Genomic DNA, 14,737 nt, shown 5'->3' on the forward strand with positions numbered 1-14,737 from the left:
GCCCTACTTAGTAGAAAACACATAGTGTTCTACTACCCAAAGGTAGTAAAACAAATTTTCCTTGAGAATAAACACACCACCATTTGAAACTTAACTGTTCCACCAATCGGAGAAGAGACGTGTTTCATTGTCACCTGTTGCTTTTTTGTTTTCACGCTTAACAAAGAGGGGATGGTGGAAGTCTTGGTTTGCCATAGAGTTGCTCTGAGGGTCTTTTTCCAGAGAAATTCCTATGTAGATAAGTTTTATTAAAACAAATAAGTTTTACTAAAGCTTTTAACAGTTCAGGCTATGTCTTAATCAAATCACTGTTTTCTTCCTAAAAAGTTACTTTGAAAAACACAATGGAACATTTTTAACAAGAGCTAGTAGAAAAAAGCCTCAGACCGTACTGAAAGCTTCCATCATGTTTGTGTATTTTTTGGTTTTCACTGACATGTTTTGCACACTTTTACACAAACACATTAGAGCTGTGTGTTCATTTCATGTGATGCTTGAGCAGAAACGCGAAAGGCACCTGACTGGCCCTGGGTCCACTTTACTTAGGATTAAGTCAGTCTTTCATGTCATAAATACTCTTTGTAAATGTTCATGGTTTGTTTATTTCAACTCCCTTTGAGGAAGGCTGTGTGTATTTTTAGATCTTTTAGTGTGGGTCAAGCAGACGTGTCCCTGTGTTAAGGAAGGCTGGGGAAAGTACACCGGGCATATCTGAGACTCACCTTTTCCGTTATTAATCTGCTCACCTGGAGGTAGAGCATCAATTATAGCTTCCAAATAGATGAAATTGAGAGCAATTTTGGAGCAATGAGAACTTCTCTAGTTTCCCCAACTCTGTTTTGAATCAAACTGCTTATTCTCTTCATACCTTATCCAAAGCTTATTTTACAAGCTTTTAATATGTCTTTTCTGACAATAGGCTAACAAAGGTGGACTTTAGTTCCCTGAGCCAGGTTTCCTATGTCTTGAAGGAAGACGTGACCAGTGTTTGAAGAAGTAGATTAACCCTGGGGGTAGCAGAGCCGACACACGACGGCCGCTGCAGGTTGCAGTGTGGCTCTGTCCCGGGGCTTGTTTTCGTGTTTTCCCATGACTGATCACCAAAAACCAGTTTCAAAGTTAAGACAGGGGTCTTTTTTTTTTCATTTGGAGAAAATGTTATTCTATATATCATACAATGCTGTTTATTATTGTCACCATGCTGTCTGTATTCCCTTTATTCTGCAGTATCCAAATACGCTGGCAATCCCATCCAATGAATTTTTACCTTCAGATCTTGTACTTTTCAGTTCTAGAATTACCATTGTTTTCCTTAAGAGTTTTCATATCTCTCCGGAAATTTCACATCACTTTGCCCTTTATTTCCATCTTTTCCTATATGTTTGGTAACATATGTTGATACATAAAATAGTCCTTTTAAAGAGACCGCGGTCTTATTCCTCGCAAACAACATTTTGAAGTTGGTGCGGCTTTATGCTAGCGCGCGCTTAACTGTCACTATCGCTGTGAAAGTTGCATTTTAATTTATAATCTTCATCTCGTGTCTTCAGAAAATGTGGTACATTCTCACTGCCAGCCTCAAAAATTACGAGGTGACACATTTAAATTGCTAAGTTAACAAGAGAGCTTAAGCTGTTAGTTTTAAAAATGCTAATTGTCATATCTTCCTAATACAGTAAGGCCATACTGACGATGAGTGTAAGAAACAACTAGTTTATGTATGAGTCCAAGCTGAGCTGTACATCCTTTCACAGTATCTATAAAATTTAAATTGATTTCAAAATGTAGTTGATTCACCATAAAAATGTTCACACAAGGACATTCACAGCTAAAGTATGGTAACTTTTAAACATTCATGTCACAATTTGAGATTTTTGACTATTTGACAAATGCACAGATGGTTGTACAGATATTCTTCCTATTTTTGTTGTGCACTTGTGACTTTGTTTTTTAAATTGTAACAAACCTGTCGATATTCAATGAGGTTGGGCGAATATTTGGAAAAAGTGATTATGTATAGAATTTGTTGCAAAATGCTATCGCATCTTGTAACAATGTAGTAAAATAATAATATACTACTGTACTAATGGGATAGTAGAACTGGTCTTGTACCAGAAGCGGCATACGTCATTCAGGACCAGTTAACTAAGGTATTAGGTCATCTTGTTAATGAGGCCAAGTTTCTAAGTTTGGTCCCTGCAGGGCCAGGATAATTTATGTAACTTTGTTCTGTGGCTGCCGAATCCCCGAATTCAATCAACTGTCTTGCAAACACACATGGTTGGTTGCAATCCAAAGTACATTCCCTATAAATAATGAGAAGTGAAATGGAGGCACTGATGACAGCACACTTTAAATTTTGAAACTTCATTAATTTATTTTTGGTGATACTAAATTTACATTGTTCAAGAAATTAAAATGTCTAAAAAGATATTTAGTGAAGAGTGTCTCTCCCATCCCTGTCTCCCATCTGTCTGGTTTCCTTTATCCTTCTCATTAGGGAATCTCTATTATTAGTTTCCTACATACCCTTACCAGTGATGCTATAAAGGATCTATGAATATATTTATTTTCCCTACAGCCTTTTAACAACAAATCATGCTGTCCATTAGTAAGTGATCTGGGCCTTGCTTTTTTCACTTAACAGTATCTTGGGGATCATTTCAAAGACCTTTCTGGTTCTTCTACACCTGTGCATAGTATTCTGTTCTGTGGAAGTACCATAGTGTATTTAACCCTTTAATGGATATTTAGATCGTTTTCAATCTTCTGTTCAATTTTTTTTCATGTTGGATTTGCATATTTCTGATTAAACTTATTTTCCTAGTTATTTGATAATTTAGTTGCTATTACAAGTGGGATCTTTGTTCACTACATCTTATCACTGATTGTTGTTTGTATATATGAAAATGATTGATTTCCATGTATTTCGTACCTTGCTACTTTACTGAATTCTTTTATTGCTTTTAGTAGATTTTGAGTTGCTTTTCTAGGGTTTAAGATAAGCAGTCATATCATCTGAAACTAGGGATGGCTCAAACCAAATAATAAATAATAATGATAAAGTGGGCATCTTTGTAATGTTCTGACTATGATGAAGCTGCTCTGTGTTTCTCGTTAAGCATTATGCCAGCTTCAGTGCTGAGATAGATATACTCTATCATGTTAAGGAAATAGTCTGAGTCTTATTTTATTGACTGTTGTATCAGGGATGCATGTTTAATTGTCAAATATCTTTCCAGCATCTACAGATATGATCATTTGATTTTTTTCCCTCTTAGATCTCAATATAATTAACTTGATTTTTGCCTTGCTACATACTTACTACGACCTACATTGTGGCAACTTCCTACTTTTTGGTTTCTGAATGTAGGCTTTGCTTTAAGTTTAAAAATATTGAACTTTATTTTTATAGACATATAGAAAAATAACATTTCTCTAATGAAACGCAGGTGACATGGGGGAAAGAGGTGATCGTGGCCCCCCAGGAAGAGGTCCCAAAGGTTTGCCCGGGACTTCAGGTCTCCCAGGTAAGAATAAACAGGATGAGGTGGGAACTTGGCAGCCAGTGGGTGGTCTGAATTGGATCACATTTTAAAGAACTGCTCTTTGTTTACCTCTGTTTATCATGTGATGTGCAGTGATGGCTGGCTTGGATCTTTCAGAACCAACTTTAATAAGGAGTTAAATAGTCTGTAAATCACGTCTGTATTCTTTGAGAGAAAATACATGTCAGGGCTTGAAATATTACTTTCTTTTTTTTTTTTACATCTTTATTAGAGTATAATTGCTTTACAATGGTGTGATAGTTTCTGCTTTATAACGAAGTGAATCAGTTATACCTATACATATGTTCCCATATCTCTTCCCTCTTGCGTCTCCCTCCCTGAAATATTACTTTCTTGAATAAGTACTTTAAAAAATAGTGTCAAGGTCCAACCACAATGCACTCGTTATAAAATTCTGAATGAATGGGGTCCTGTCCACTTCTAGCCCAGTTGAGAGTTCCCTCTTCTTTTCCTTTAAACCAAAAAGTCAGAGCAGCAGGAAAACGAGTCCACGTCTTCAGCTATTCGTGACACATGGGGAGTAACTGACATCTTATTCTAAAAGCTTCTCCTTCAAACATCCAGACCCTCCAGAGGCCCACATCCCCAAATAAATAAACCTGAAACATTCCTACTCACGAAAGTCATGCCCAAGGACGCATCCCAGCTGGGTCGACCGAGGTGACAAAGTGGCCTCTGTGTGAGAGCCCGGGTCCTCTCACTGGCCGTCTGTTCTCTTTACACACTGGCTACTCTGTGGCCAGAGTCCAGGCTGCTGCACGTTGGGAATGACTGCCAGGTCCAACCACAGAAGCAGCCTTGCGGGCCGAAAGCCAGTTCAGTTGAAGAGCATGAATGGCCTGCAGTCTCCCAGCAGACGCTCTGATCACTGCTGGGACAGGGCTCAGGAAGGGCCCCAAAGCTCTGGGGAGACCAGTCCGGGGAGGGGAGCTTGTGCAGGGGGGTGCCCCACACTCCCACAGTGGATTTGGAAAACTTCGTTGAGGGAAATCTAGCAAAAGAAACGATCATTTTCTAATTCTGCCGGAGGTTTACATAGCCGATTGTGGCTATAATTGCAGCCTGAAGCATCGTTGCTTTCTAATTATCCATTCCATTGCTCCTGGGTTTGGCTTTCTCATTTAAAAGAATTTTAAAAAAATGCATTTGGAGATAGCTCAAACACTGCCTTTCTAAGACGGTGATTCACGGGCTGTCGAGATGTTTTCACAAACTGATGAATTTTTGTGATTGGAAAAGGAAGCCTTTATGATTGGAAAAGGACAGAAAACCTGGTTGGAGTTCAATGGGACCCAGACAAGAAGATTTTAGTAAACAATAAAGTCTGGATTCATTGATGGATGTTTAGAAGAGAGAAAAGGAAAATAGAATTTACCGAGTGCGCTTCTCCTTTATCAATGGTAGGAATAGGAGGTTTGAAAGCTAATAAAATATCATCTGTACCATTTACTTAGTTATCTATGTATTTATAGGAGAGACTGACAATTTCTCCTTTGCGCATTTGGTTGACAAATAACAGTTCTTGGATCAGCAGCTTGCACTATTAGCACGATTTTCCTTTAGCAAAAATACATGATCATTTCCGGTGACTCTTATTTTTAAAACATCTGTTCATAAACCCCATTTTGAGTTTAAAAATGGGAAGATCGAGAAAGACCAGCTTGGATTTGTGCAGTGTTCCGGGATGCCACGAGGGGGCGCGTTATGCCTCACCTCGGGCTTGCCTGGTGCTCCGGGGCCCTTGCTCTGCCCCAGGGGGCTCCACAGGTTTGCTTTTTAGCACACCTGTCATCTGTGCTGCGAGTGGTAAGGTAGGGCAAGGCATCTCTGGCGTCTCTGCCTGGCCCTCATTGCATTTCCTTTATGACAGTGGTTCGATTTGTTGCAGCTGGTCTTGGAATTAATACTTAAATCTGATTTCTTAAAAAGCTTCGTGGGCTCCCCAGTTCAGGACCCCGAAACCTGCCCTTTTCCGTTTCCTTTCTGCCGTTTGCCAGCCCTTGCCCCTCCCTTCCTGGTACCACTTGGAAATCTGGTCTTTCTTTTTCTGTGCTTTTGTTACATTTTCATTGAGAGGGTATTTGACATTATTTAGTGAAAAATCAGAGTTACAGATTATTCTTGAAAAAATTAAGGCCAGATTTCTGAAGCGTGCAGTTTCCTCGGTGCTTTACCACACAGGCTCAAAGGGTCCATATTTAGCAGCCTCCTTGAGGCACCAGCTGAGCTGGGGCTTTGGTTTTGGGTCAGCTCACATCCCCTTGTCTACACCTAAACGTACTCAGATGACAGTTTCCCAAATCCATCAAGTCCCTGAACAAGAGCTTTTAGGGCCATTCCGCCTCTAAAGTGAGTCCTCTGAAAGTGGACTCTTGGGAGTGTGGGTTCCATAAATCAGACATCTGGCCTCAAATCCTGACTCTCACTTACTAGCTTTATGACATCGGGCAAGTTCTTGACTGCCCAGTGCCTGTTTCCTCACTTACGAAAGAGTGATAATAGTCAATCACTTCTCCTGGAGAGGCTAATTCTGAGAATTAAAGAAAAATCAATCCACGTAGAGTGCTTAGGACAGTTTCCGGCTATAGTGGGTGCTCAAGAAATGTTAGCTATTGGTACTATTATTAACGTAACAAATGCACTTCTGCATTTTGAGGTAGATGAAGGTCAGAGGTGGACCCTAGTTCAGTCCCTGTGGCTTCTCCCCTGGCTCTCAGTGAGAAGACGCTACTCTTCTGTCAGCCGGCACCACCTCTGACATCTCGGACCTTCCCTCCGTGAAATCTACTTCAACTCCACATCACAAATGCAAAGTGCTGGGTCACAGTAAATCATGTCACTCGTTCATTATCCACTGAGAGGCTGGGCCATTTTTCATTTCCCCCGTAGAGCATGGAATGTGGTTAGGAATGTGATTTCTGGTCTCTCACAAACATGACCTTACGAGGACTTCAGGACCTGGGGGGACCTTCACCAGGGCTGTGTCCAGGAACTGGTCCGAAACCTTCTAGGTAAATATACGTCTTATGTAAAGGAAGGAGCCTGCAGAACAGGGTATTCTGTGACCCCCTTTGTTGTCCCGATTGTTGGATTTGGGACTCGAATTCTCCTGAATGGAAAGGAGATCCTTTGGTCATTCTTGGTGCTAACACATCTGATATCCTTGGAAAAAGGTTAACTAATACCTTCATGATCTGTCAGTTGTCAGGACTGCTTTATTCTTTCTGGACTGTTTTCATTCTCGGTCTCCCCTCCTTCTCTCAGCTTGTTCAGTGTTAAGTATTATGTGCCCTTCGGGTTTGTGATGGTACATTGCCTAATGTGGACCACGGGTTATTATTATGACCGTGACATGGACTGTCACTTTGGCTGTAGTTCTCTGTTGTCTAAACGTAGACCTAAATCGTCCAGCTTGCTTCTCGCCTGCAGCCAGAAGCCAGCAGGGCAGGTGTGTAAGAAGGATGGGCTCCGAACGAGGCTGCCCTGGGGTAGGTTCTGCTGTGTCACTCCTTTTCAGCTCTGCCTCCTCTGTGTGCTCAGCTTGTCCCCTGCACATTGGGGGGTTATACCCCTACCTGCCCTATGGACTCATCTAGGAGGGTCTGTGGATGTGTTCATACATGGAAAGCACTTAGGTTAGTGTGTGGCTTATGGCAGACATTCTGCAATTTTAGCTCATTACTATTATTATTCTTTTTTCTTCCTTTTGTATTTGAAGAAATACAGACTTACAAAGGTCACAGGCCCTGACAAAGGTCTCCCAGGTAGTAAGTGACAGAGGCCAGTGTTCACACGTCCAGGTTCACGTCGTGGACAAAATGATGCCCTGGTGGTCCGGGTGTATGCTGAGTCTATCTCGCCATCCTGGCATCTGACTTCGGCACGATCCCCTTTCTGCCTCTCTCGTGGAGCTGTGGGGACCGCATCGAGCGAGACCCCTGGGGCCTTAGACCCCCATCCCTGCCCCTACCTCCCATCTCTTACCAGAGGCCTTCGGTGGGTTGTTGGATCGGGCTGTCTCATCACCAGTATCTTTTTGCCTGCCTGGTCCATTGGGGACTAGTTCCTTGGCACTCTGGGGATTTGAAGAAAAAATATTTGAGAGTGGGTCTTCACTTCCTCTTTGTGCATCTAAACGCACTGGGGGAAGGAGGAAGTTAAATGATGGTCGTGTGTGAATGTGCCCGGGAGGTTAGAGCTGACCTGCGCTCATCATGCCAGGTTTCTTGTGCAAGATTTGCAGATAGGTGAGATTCACTTGTGAATACTGGGTGGAAAAAGTCCCCAAGCGCAGGGGGCACACCTGTTTTAGGCTTATGTGTAGCAGTAGTCATCGCTCCTCTATTTCCACTGCTGTCCTGTTTCCACTATTTTATTCGGTTGTGGGCATCTTATGTAAACAGGCCACTTTATACACCACAATCTTAAACGTATGTGCTTTGTCAAACACCACAAAAGTTAGCTCGGTACGAGGTGAGAAATGTAAGAAATTCCCTATTTAATGCTGAAAATTATTTCCAGGTTTTGTTTTGTTTTTAAAGCCTGCCATGTACAGCCCTTTTTATTTTGTGGCAGGTATTATTTATTAGGTCCCAAAGAGTGTTCCAGCCAGGTTGCGCCTCTGTCAGTGTAACACGACTGCCCTCTCCTGTCAGCTCAGAGAATGGCACAGACATTCATTTTTTTAAAAAAAAAAATCATGAGAAGTTTGGCAATAGCATTTTACAGGTCCTTGAAATTTCAGAAAACTGTGTAATCATCAGGCAGTTAGTGTAGCTACAGACCCGTGAGGTAGGCAGAGCAGAATGAGAACACTTCAGATCCGTGCTTTCTCTCCCTCGTAAGAGTTGAAAAGTGGTTTATAAATATTTGCTAATGCAGCTGCTGGACTTCCTGAATGACTTGGTGTCACCCCCAAATTTAGCTCCCACATAATAGTCTTAGAGCACCTTGGAGGGTAGATGTCCAAGGTCAGGGCTCACCAGAAACTCATAAGCTGTTATGGGAAGGCTGTTTTTTTTTTTTCCTCTGGCCATTTTTACAGGGTGAAACCTCAGAAAAATAGAAAAATAGCTTTAGTCACTTGTGATAGAGTTGCAGAAGAATCGTTAGTAATGCTTGGCTATCGTGTCTCTTTCTGCCTATCAGTCAATTCGGGCTCAATGAATTAAACCACACACACACACACACACACACGCACTCATGGATGCACCTTGTCAGAGTTAGCAAATCAGTAGGTGTGGAAGCACAGTTAGGATGGAGGAGGGGTCCAGGGCCCTCATTTCTAACTCCAGCGCTTTCTAGCCACGTGACTGTGTGACTCTGGATTTCACCTTCACTCTCTCAGTTTACACACCAGGAAAGTGGGATCGCCAGTGAGTGGCACAGGGTAAAGGGAATGCTGGTGGGCTGGTGATGACTTACCCAACGCTCCAAAGGGCAACTTGCTGTGTTTGCCAGAGGAAGACTTGGACTCCATGTGCTTGTCTTAGAATAAATCCAGGGGAGACAGGACGGTTTCATCAACTCTTTCCTTGGAGGATAAGCAGGAATCTGGAATAAACTCACTCATTGAAAACACCCTCTCCTGGATTGTGTTAAAATGGGGGAGCTCAACTTGAAAAAAAGTTCTCCTTCTGCTTTTTCATACTGCTTGTGTAGTAGAAAATAAACTCCCTGAAGTTTTAGGTCTTAGGCAGGAGGCTGGCGTTACACATGTGGCTAAAAAGGGAAAGCTATTTATTTAAAAACTCAGCTTCTGAGTTGCCCTTGAAATGACCAGAGGTCTGGCAGCCCCGGCCCGTGTTCGCCATGGCAGTGGGGACACGCTGGCGTCCACTCTCCAGGTCACCTCATGCCTCAGCCCTTCCTGCTGCCTCCATAACCCTGATGTGTTACAGCTTCCATTACGTCTGTGGTCTCCCGTGAAGACAGAGGGCGAATTTCTTAATCCAGGGCAGTTTCTTTACTACATCAGGAGTCAGCAAACTTTTTGGGTAAAGGACCACATTCTTCGAGGTCTGCAGGCCAGGTGGCTTCTGTTGCCGCCCACACCTGTGCCCTTGTAGTGCCAAAGCAGCTGGGACAACATGGAAACTAATGGCCATGCTGTGTTCTGATGACACTGCTTACAACACAGGAGCTGCCCATCCCAACCTACACTCCCTGCCGCTGTGGTCACTGCGTGTGCCACCTCTCCTTTGGGCGTTTTCTCCCCCTAATCTTGATTTGATTTTTGTTAAGGCATCCTGGAATGTCTCAGTGGGAGCTCTGCAAATCAGCTTTTAAATGCATTTATATCTGACTTATCTTTTTAATCCTTAAAAGATCAACGTAACCTTCAACTGTCCCAGCGCCCGGAGATCTGAACAGGCTCTGCTAGAGGCACGGTTCTGCTGAAGCCTTGTTGACAGGCGCTGTGGATTAGAGAGAGACTTTCTCAGGTGCCTTGTCTTGAGAGGGAAACACAGAACCATCTGCTTCATCACAACTCATTATAGTCAAATGAAAGCCCATGGGATAAATGAAGGGAAATGACTTACGTCTGCTTGTCTACAGCCTTGAGATGTATAGAATCAAAGATAATTATTCTCTGAAAACTTAGTAATGTTTTGTCCTGTAATGTTGCTTTGTAGATAAAGCAGGAAAAATGAGGTGTTATATCTAAAGCAGGATCTCTAACCTAGTTCCCTTCTAAAAGTATGCGGGCTATGTAATAAGACAGCTTAATAAGACCAGATCACTATAATAAGACCAACAAAAAACACACGTAACAAGACCACTAAAATAGGAAAAGAAAACTAAAAACCACCAAGAAAGAAGGAAAGGAAGTAAACCTAAGCAAATATAGAGTTGAACATATAGATTTGGTTTTCAACTTTTTGGTTGAACAGCCAAGTTAAAACAGTTGACACCAATGAGGATCTGTGTAAGACCGTATTATCCTGGCACAGACGATTCCTTTTACACGGCTGTCTTATTGCCACCTTTGCAGTAATAGTATGACAGCGCTGCTGGTGTGATGAAGTACACGCTCGGGGGGCTTCCCTGGTGGCGCAGTGGTTAAGAATCTGCCTGCCAATGCAGGGGACACGAGTTCGAGCCCTGGTCTGGGAAGATCCCACATGCCGCGGAGCAACTGAGCCCGTGCGCCACAACTACTGAGCCTGCGCTCTAGAGCCCGTGAGCCACAACTACTGAGCCCACGTGCAGCAATGACGACGCAATACAACCAAAAATAAAAAAAAAAAAAAACCAAACAAACAAATAAATAAATTTATAAAAAAAAAAAAAAAAAAAAAAAAAGAAATGTCTCTCGGTTACGGGAGCCGTGCCTCACTGGTTCGTGGGTGAACCAAACAACCTCTGGACTTGACAAAAGAAAGCGACGCCCCCAAGAAACCTAGGACACCGTGTAGTTCCGGCTGGGGGAAAGCCCCCGATGAGAGGAATTTCCGGCAGCTTTGCGGGGTGCATTGCACAGGCTTCTAAGAGACGTGAATCAGTAGCATTCGAATAGTCATTTATCGGGTGCATTCAGGCTCGGAACTTTATTATCAGGCAAGCGTCATCCGTCCTGTAGAGGAAGAGACGGGGAGGTGAGTGCCTTGCTGATGTCACCTGACTCATAAATGGCAGAGCGAGAACTTCCAGCCACCTGTCTGCATCTGCCCACCACCGAGCTGTACATCTCCCTGCCCGGAAATTGAGGACCCGCTAGAAATAAGGGCAGCTGCTAGCGGAGTGCTGTTCAAACAAAGCCAACATGAACCTCATGAGTTGAGGGCATAATTTTAAATCTGCTAGTAGCCACGTTAGAAACGTCCAAAGAATCAGGTGAAATTCATTTTAATAATATTTAATATGTGTATTTATAGTATGATTTAATAATTATTTAACCCAGTGTCCAAAATATTATAATTTCATCGTGTAATAAGTACCAAAGTTATTAATGAATTATTAAAAAATCGAAGTCCAGATGTGTTTGGCACTTACGGTTCACCCCCCGATTTGACATGGCCACGTTCCCAGGCTCGGCAGGTGTCTGGGAGGCTACCATACTGTGTAGTACAGCTCCTCTGATGGAAATAGGGGTGAGAGATGTGAGGTCTCCTAACACTTTTAATTTTGAAGCAACCCAACTGCAATGAAGGAGTTTTATTATATCATCACCATCATCGTCTGCTTTAATCGTCCTCTGTCATTTCTAAAAGCGTTTGTCAAGGGCCTCTGTACACGCTGCCTGGCAGTGGGCAGGGTGCAGGGTCCAGTGCCTTCTGTGTCTCTAGCCATGAGGGCACTCCTGCTTACACGTGCATCTTCTGTGTGTTTCAGGTGACCCAGGTCCTGCCAGCTACGGGAGGAATGGCCGGGATGGTGAGCGAGGCCCCCCAGGGGTGGCAGGCATCCCTGGTGTACCCGGCCCCCCGGGACCTCCTGGCCCTCCTGGTTTCTGCGAGCCAGCCTCCTGCACCTTACAGGCTGGGCAGCGGGCATTTAATAGCAAAGGTCCAGATCCATCAAAGGCTTAGTGCAGCACGGCTGTCTGCACAAACCATGCCTGGCGAAGGGCTTGGAGGAGAAACGTCCCCAGAAGCCAGGGCCCAGGTGACGGTGCATTACCTTCAATGTTATTCTATTGATAGAAGTCCCACCTGACCATCAGGTTTAGAACAATGGTGCTATTCAATAAATCCTCTTTCCTTTTCCTTGGAGAGGAGCCACAGGGTCATCGATCAAACTAACAAATAAAACCTTCCCTTGAAGTGAACTGACAGTAGTCCTGTCCCCAGGATCTGGAACTTCCGTGTGCTATCCGTGTGTGTTACGTCATGAGCCACTGAGCCAATAAACAAAAACAGCTGTTTGGTTTACCTCGGTTTCGGCAGTTATTTTCATTTTTTATTGAGAGCTTGTTCTCAGATGATAGTTTCAGCTCTATGATTACCAGACTGGTTATGAAGAAACGCCACTACCGTCAATAGAACTGGTGCTCAAAATCCCCCCAAATCCCGGGAGGGCCAGGGATGCTGTGCCACTCGGAGCGGTTTCCATGCTGCACGTGTGGGTTCTCAGCATCAGCTTGAATTTCTGTGGAACTGTACTGTATCCCAAACCCGCGAATATTTTGGGCTCTTCTGTGTGAAAGCAAAGAAGGAATCTTAATATCCTGCCATTCGTAAGTTTTATTGATGAGATTATTTATTTTAAAGGTTCGAGGTAACGTCTCTGGTTGTACCAAAGAAGCAATAAATACGGTTTCTTGATCTCTTGCCATGTTTTCTTATAGTCATGTTCAATGAAAAAAAGTCACTGAGACTATTTAGATACTTCAAACTTTCCTCATTTCTGTAGGCTTACGTGATTTATTCTACAGAGAAATTAAAACGCCCTTACTGCTCCCCAGAGGGTGTCGTTTTGTGACAGAGTTCTTCGTATGTATGTGTTTGGTGGGGGACTGGGGGGAGATGGGGAAGGCTTCACGGACCTTTCTGAAATGAAGTGAAACCTATGAACCCATAGCCCAGAAGGATATGCAAATCTGCTTGCACGCTATGTCAGAGATTTCACGGGGCCCCTAAGCCTAGCCTTGCTGACTTCAATGGTGCGTTAGCGCCCTCCTATTTAGAACTTCACGGATGCAAAAATGATTTGTTTTGCCGTTTTTCTTATAAAGGCAGCTCAGCTGAAGCACTATTTTCTTATCAATAAGATAGGTATTGCCTGACCACTCAAGCGCTTTATTACTACTTACATAATCACATTGGCCTGCTGTTTCATCAACAACATGCTAACTATCGATCAGACTTAATATATTCATTTTATGTCACAGCGCATACGCCTGACTTGTCCCAGGCCATAGCACTGCGCTCCAAACAGCCAGTATCTTTTTAGTTTATGGCACTCCATTCTCTCACCTCAAGGGGAGTGAGCCCCAATAGGATCTTTGATGCCATGTTTTTTTCTCCTCAGGTGTACTTTCTCTACATTTAAAAACTTTAGCCCGATTCGTTTGGTGAAATCAATCATTATATAGTCTGTACTTGGGATTCTTTTAAACTGCTCACGGCATCTAGTTCTGTGCTTCTGGTATGGATTGTGTTTAAGGGAAATAATTCCAACTTGGCCGCAATAGATCAGGGCCATTGGACACCCTGGGAAGGATGGTCTTCCTTCTTGGGGAAGAGAGAATCTTTGGAAGCAGAGATATCTGTCATAACTACTTAAAATTGTCTTCATATGAATGGCAAACCTTTTCAGGTACTGTGGCGTATAGTCAAATAAATGCAAAGAAACTGCCTCGTCTTTTCACCAAGGTGGTTTTATTTTAACTGGAGTAACATAGTCAAATACAACAAAAGAAAAATTAGGTAACCAAATAAATATGTTTCTCAGTTCTATACTTTCAGATTCATAAGAAAATTAAAAAAAAATAAAATTTCAAAGAAAAGTTGAATCAACTGTTTTCCAAACTTGATATACAAAAGGCAGTACAGCAAGCTTCACAGATACAGCAAGACCGGAAACAACCACTTACAGAGAGATTGGGCAAAATGAGCACATACCAAATGGTGGGAACAATCCACTGTAAATCCAGTTCGGTCAAAGAGTATACAGAAGCAGTAAATACTTGACTGAGAATTTGCAAAGAAAAGCATCTCACAAATCGTCTCCATGAAAGAGAGTTGATGAATACTGAATTAGACCAAATCTCTCTCTCTAGCAAAACAGAAATCTTCAAAACCTTTGGGATTATTTTTCAAAGTTGGATGAAGTGTCAGAGTTGCTGAGAAGAGCATGTGAATAATAACAGGTGGTTAGAAACGGGCATGTCACTTACCCAAGGGCAAATGATTTATTTCCAGTCAGTGCTTCTATGGCATCCTGACCTGATTTTCATCCCAAAGATCTGACAGGTTGATGAAAAACTATGGACATCACTTCCCAGGGTGACTGAGCACATCAATTGCCTGGCATAGTTTGGGATAATTGACTTTGTCTAGCAGAGGAGTATGAATGAGTCACATCAGTTTCATGACTGATTTGATTATTTATGGACACTTAGTACTTCAAGCTGACTAAACGAATATTGCTATTCTTAAACATCATAAATAAAATCTGATTTACTTGCAGCCTGAAATAAGCTGAATGTAAATCCCTGCTTTAGA

The 14,737-nt window shown here is 42.8% G+C and overlaps 1 protein-coding gene across 2 annotated transcripts in view; it reads left to right on the forward strand.

Moving 5' to 3' along the window:
* The window catches only part of COL9A1 (collagen type IX alpha 1 chain), an 84,169-nt gene extending 71,386 nt beyond the window's left edge, over window positions 1-12,783 (forward strand). For both annotated transcript variants that reach the window (XM_032651198.1, XM_032651199.1), the window contains 2 exons: window positions 3,453-3,530; window positions 11,904-12,783. In XM_032651198.1, the coding sequence (XP_032507089.1) occupies window positions 3,453-3,530; window positions 11,904-12,100 (275 nt within the window). In that variant the 3' untranslated portion in view covers window positions 12,101-12,783. The remainder of the gene's footprint in view (window positions 1-3,452; window positions 3,531-11,903) is intronic.
* The last annotated feature ends 1,954 nt before the right edge of the window (window positions 12,784-14,737 follow it).

The sequence above is a fragment of the Phocoena sinus genome, chromosome 12 (assembly GCF_008692025.1).
Source record: "Phocoena sinus isolate mPhoSin1 chromosome 12, mPhoSin1.pri, whole genome shotgun sequence".
Classification (NCBI taxonomy): domain Eukaryota; kingdom Metazoa; phylum Chordata; class Mammalia; order Artiodactyla; family Phocoenidae; genus Phocoena; species Phocoena sinus.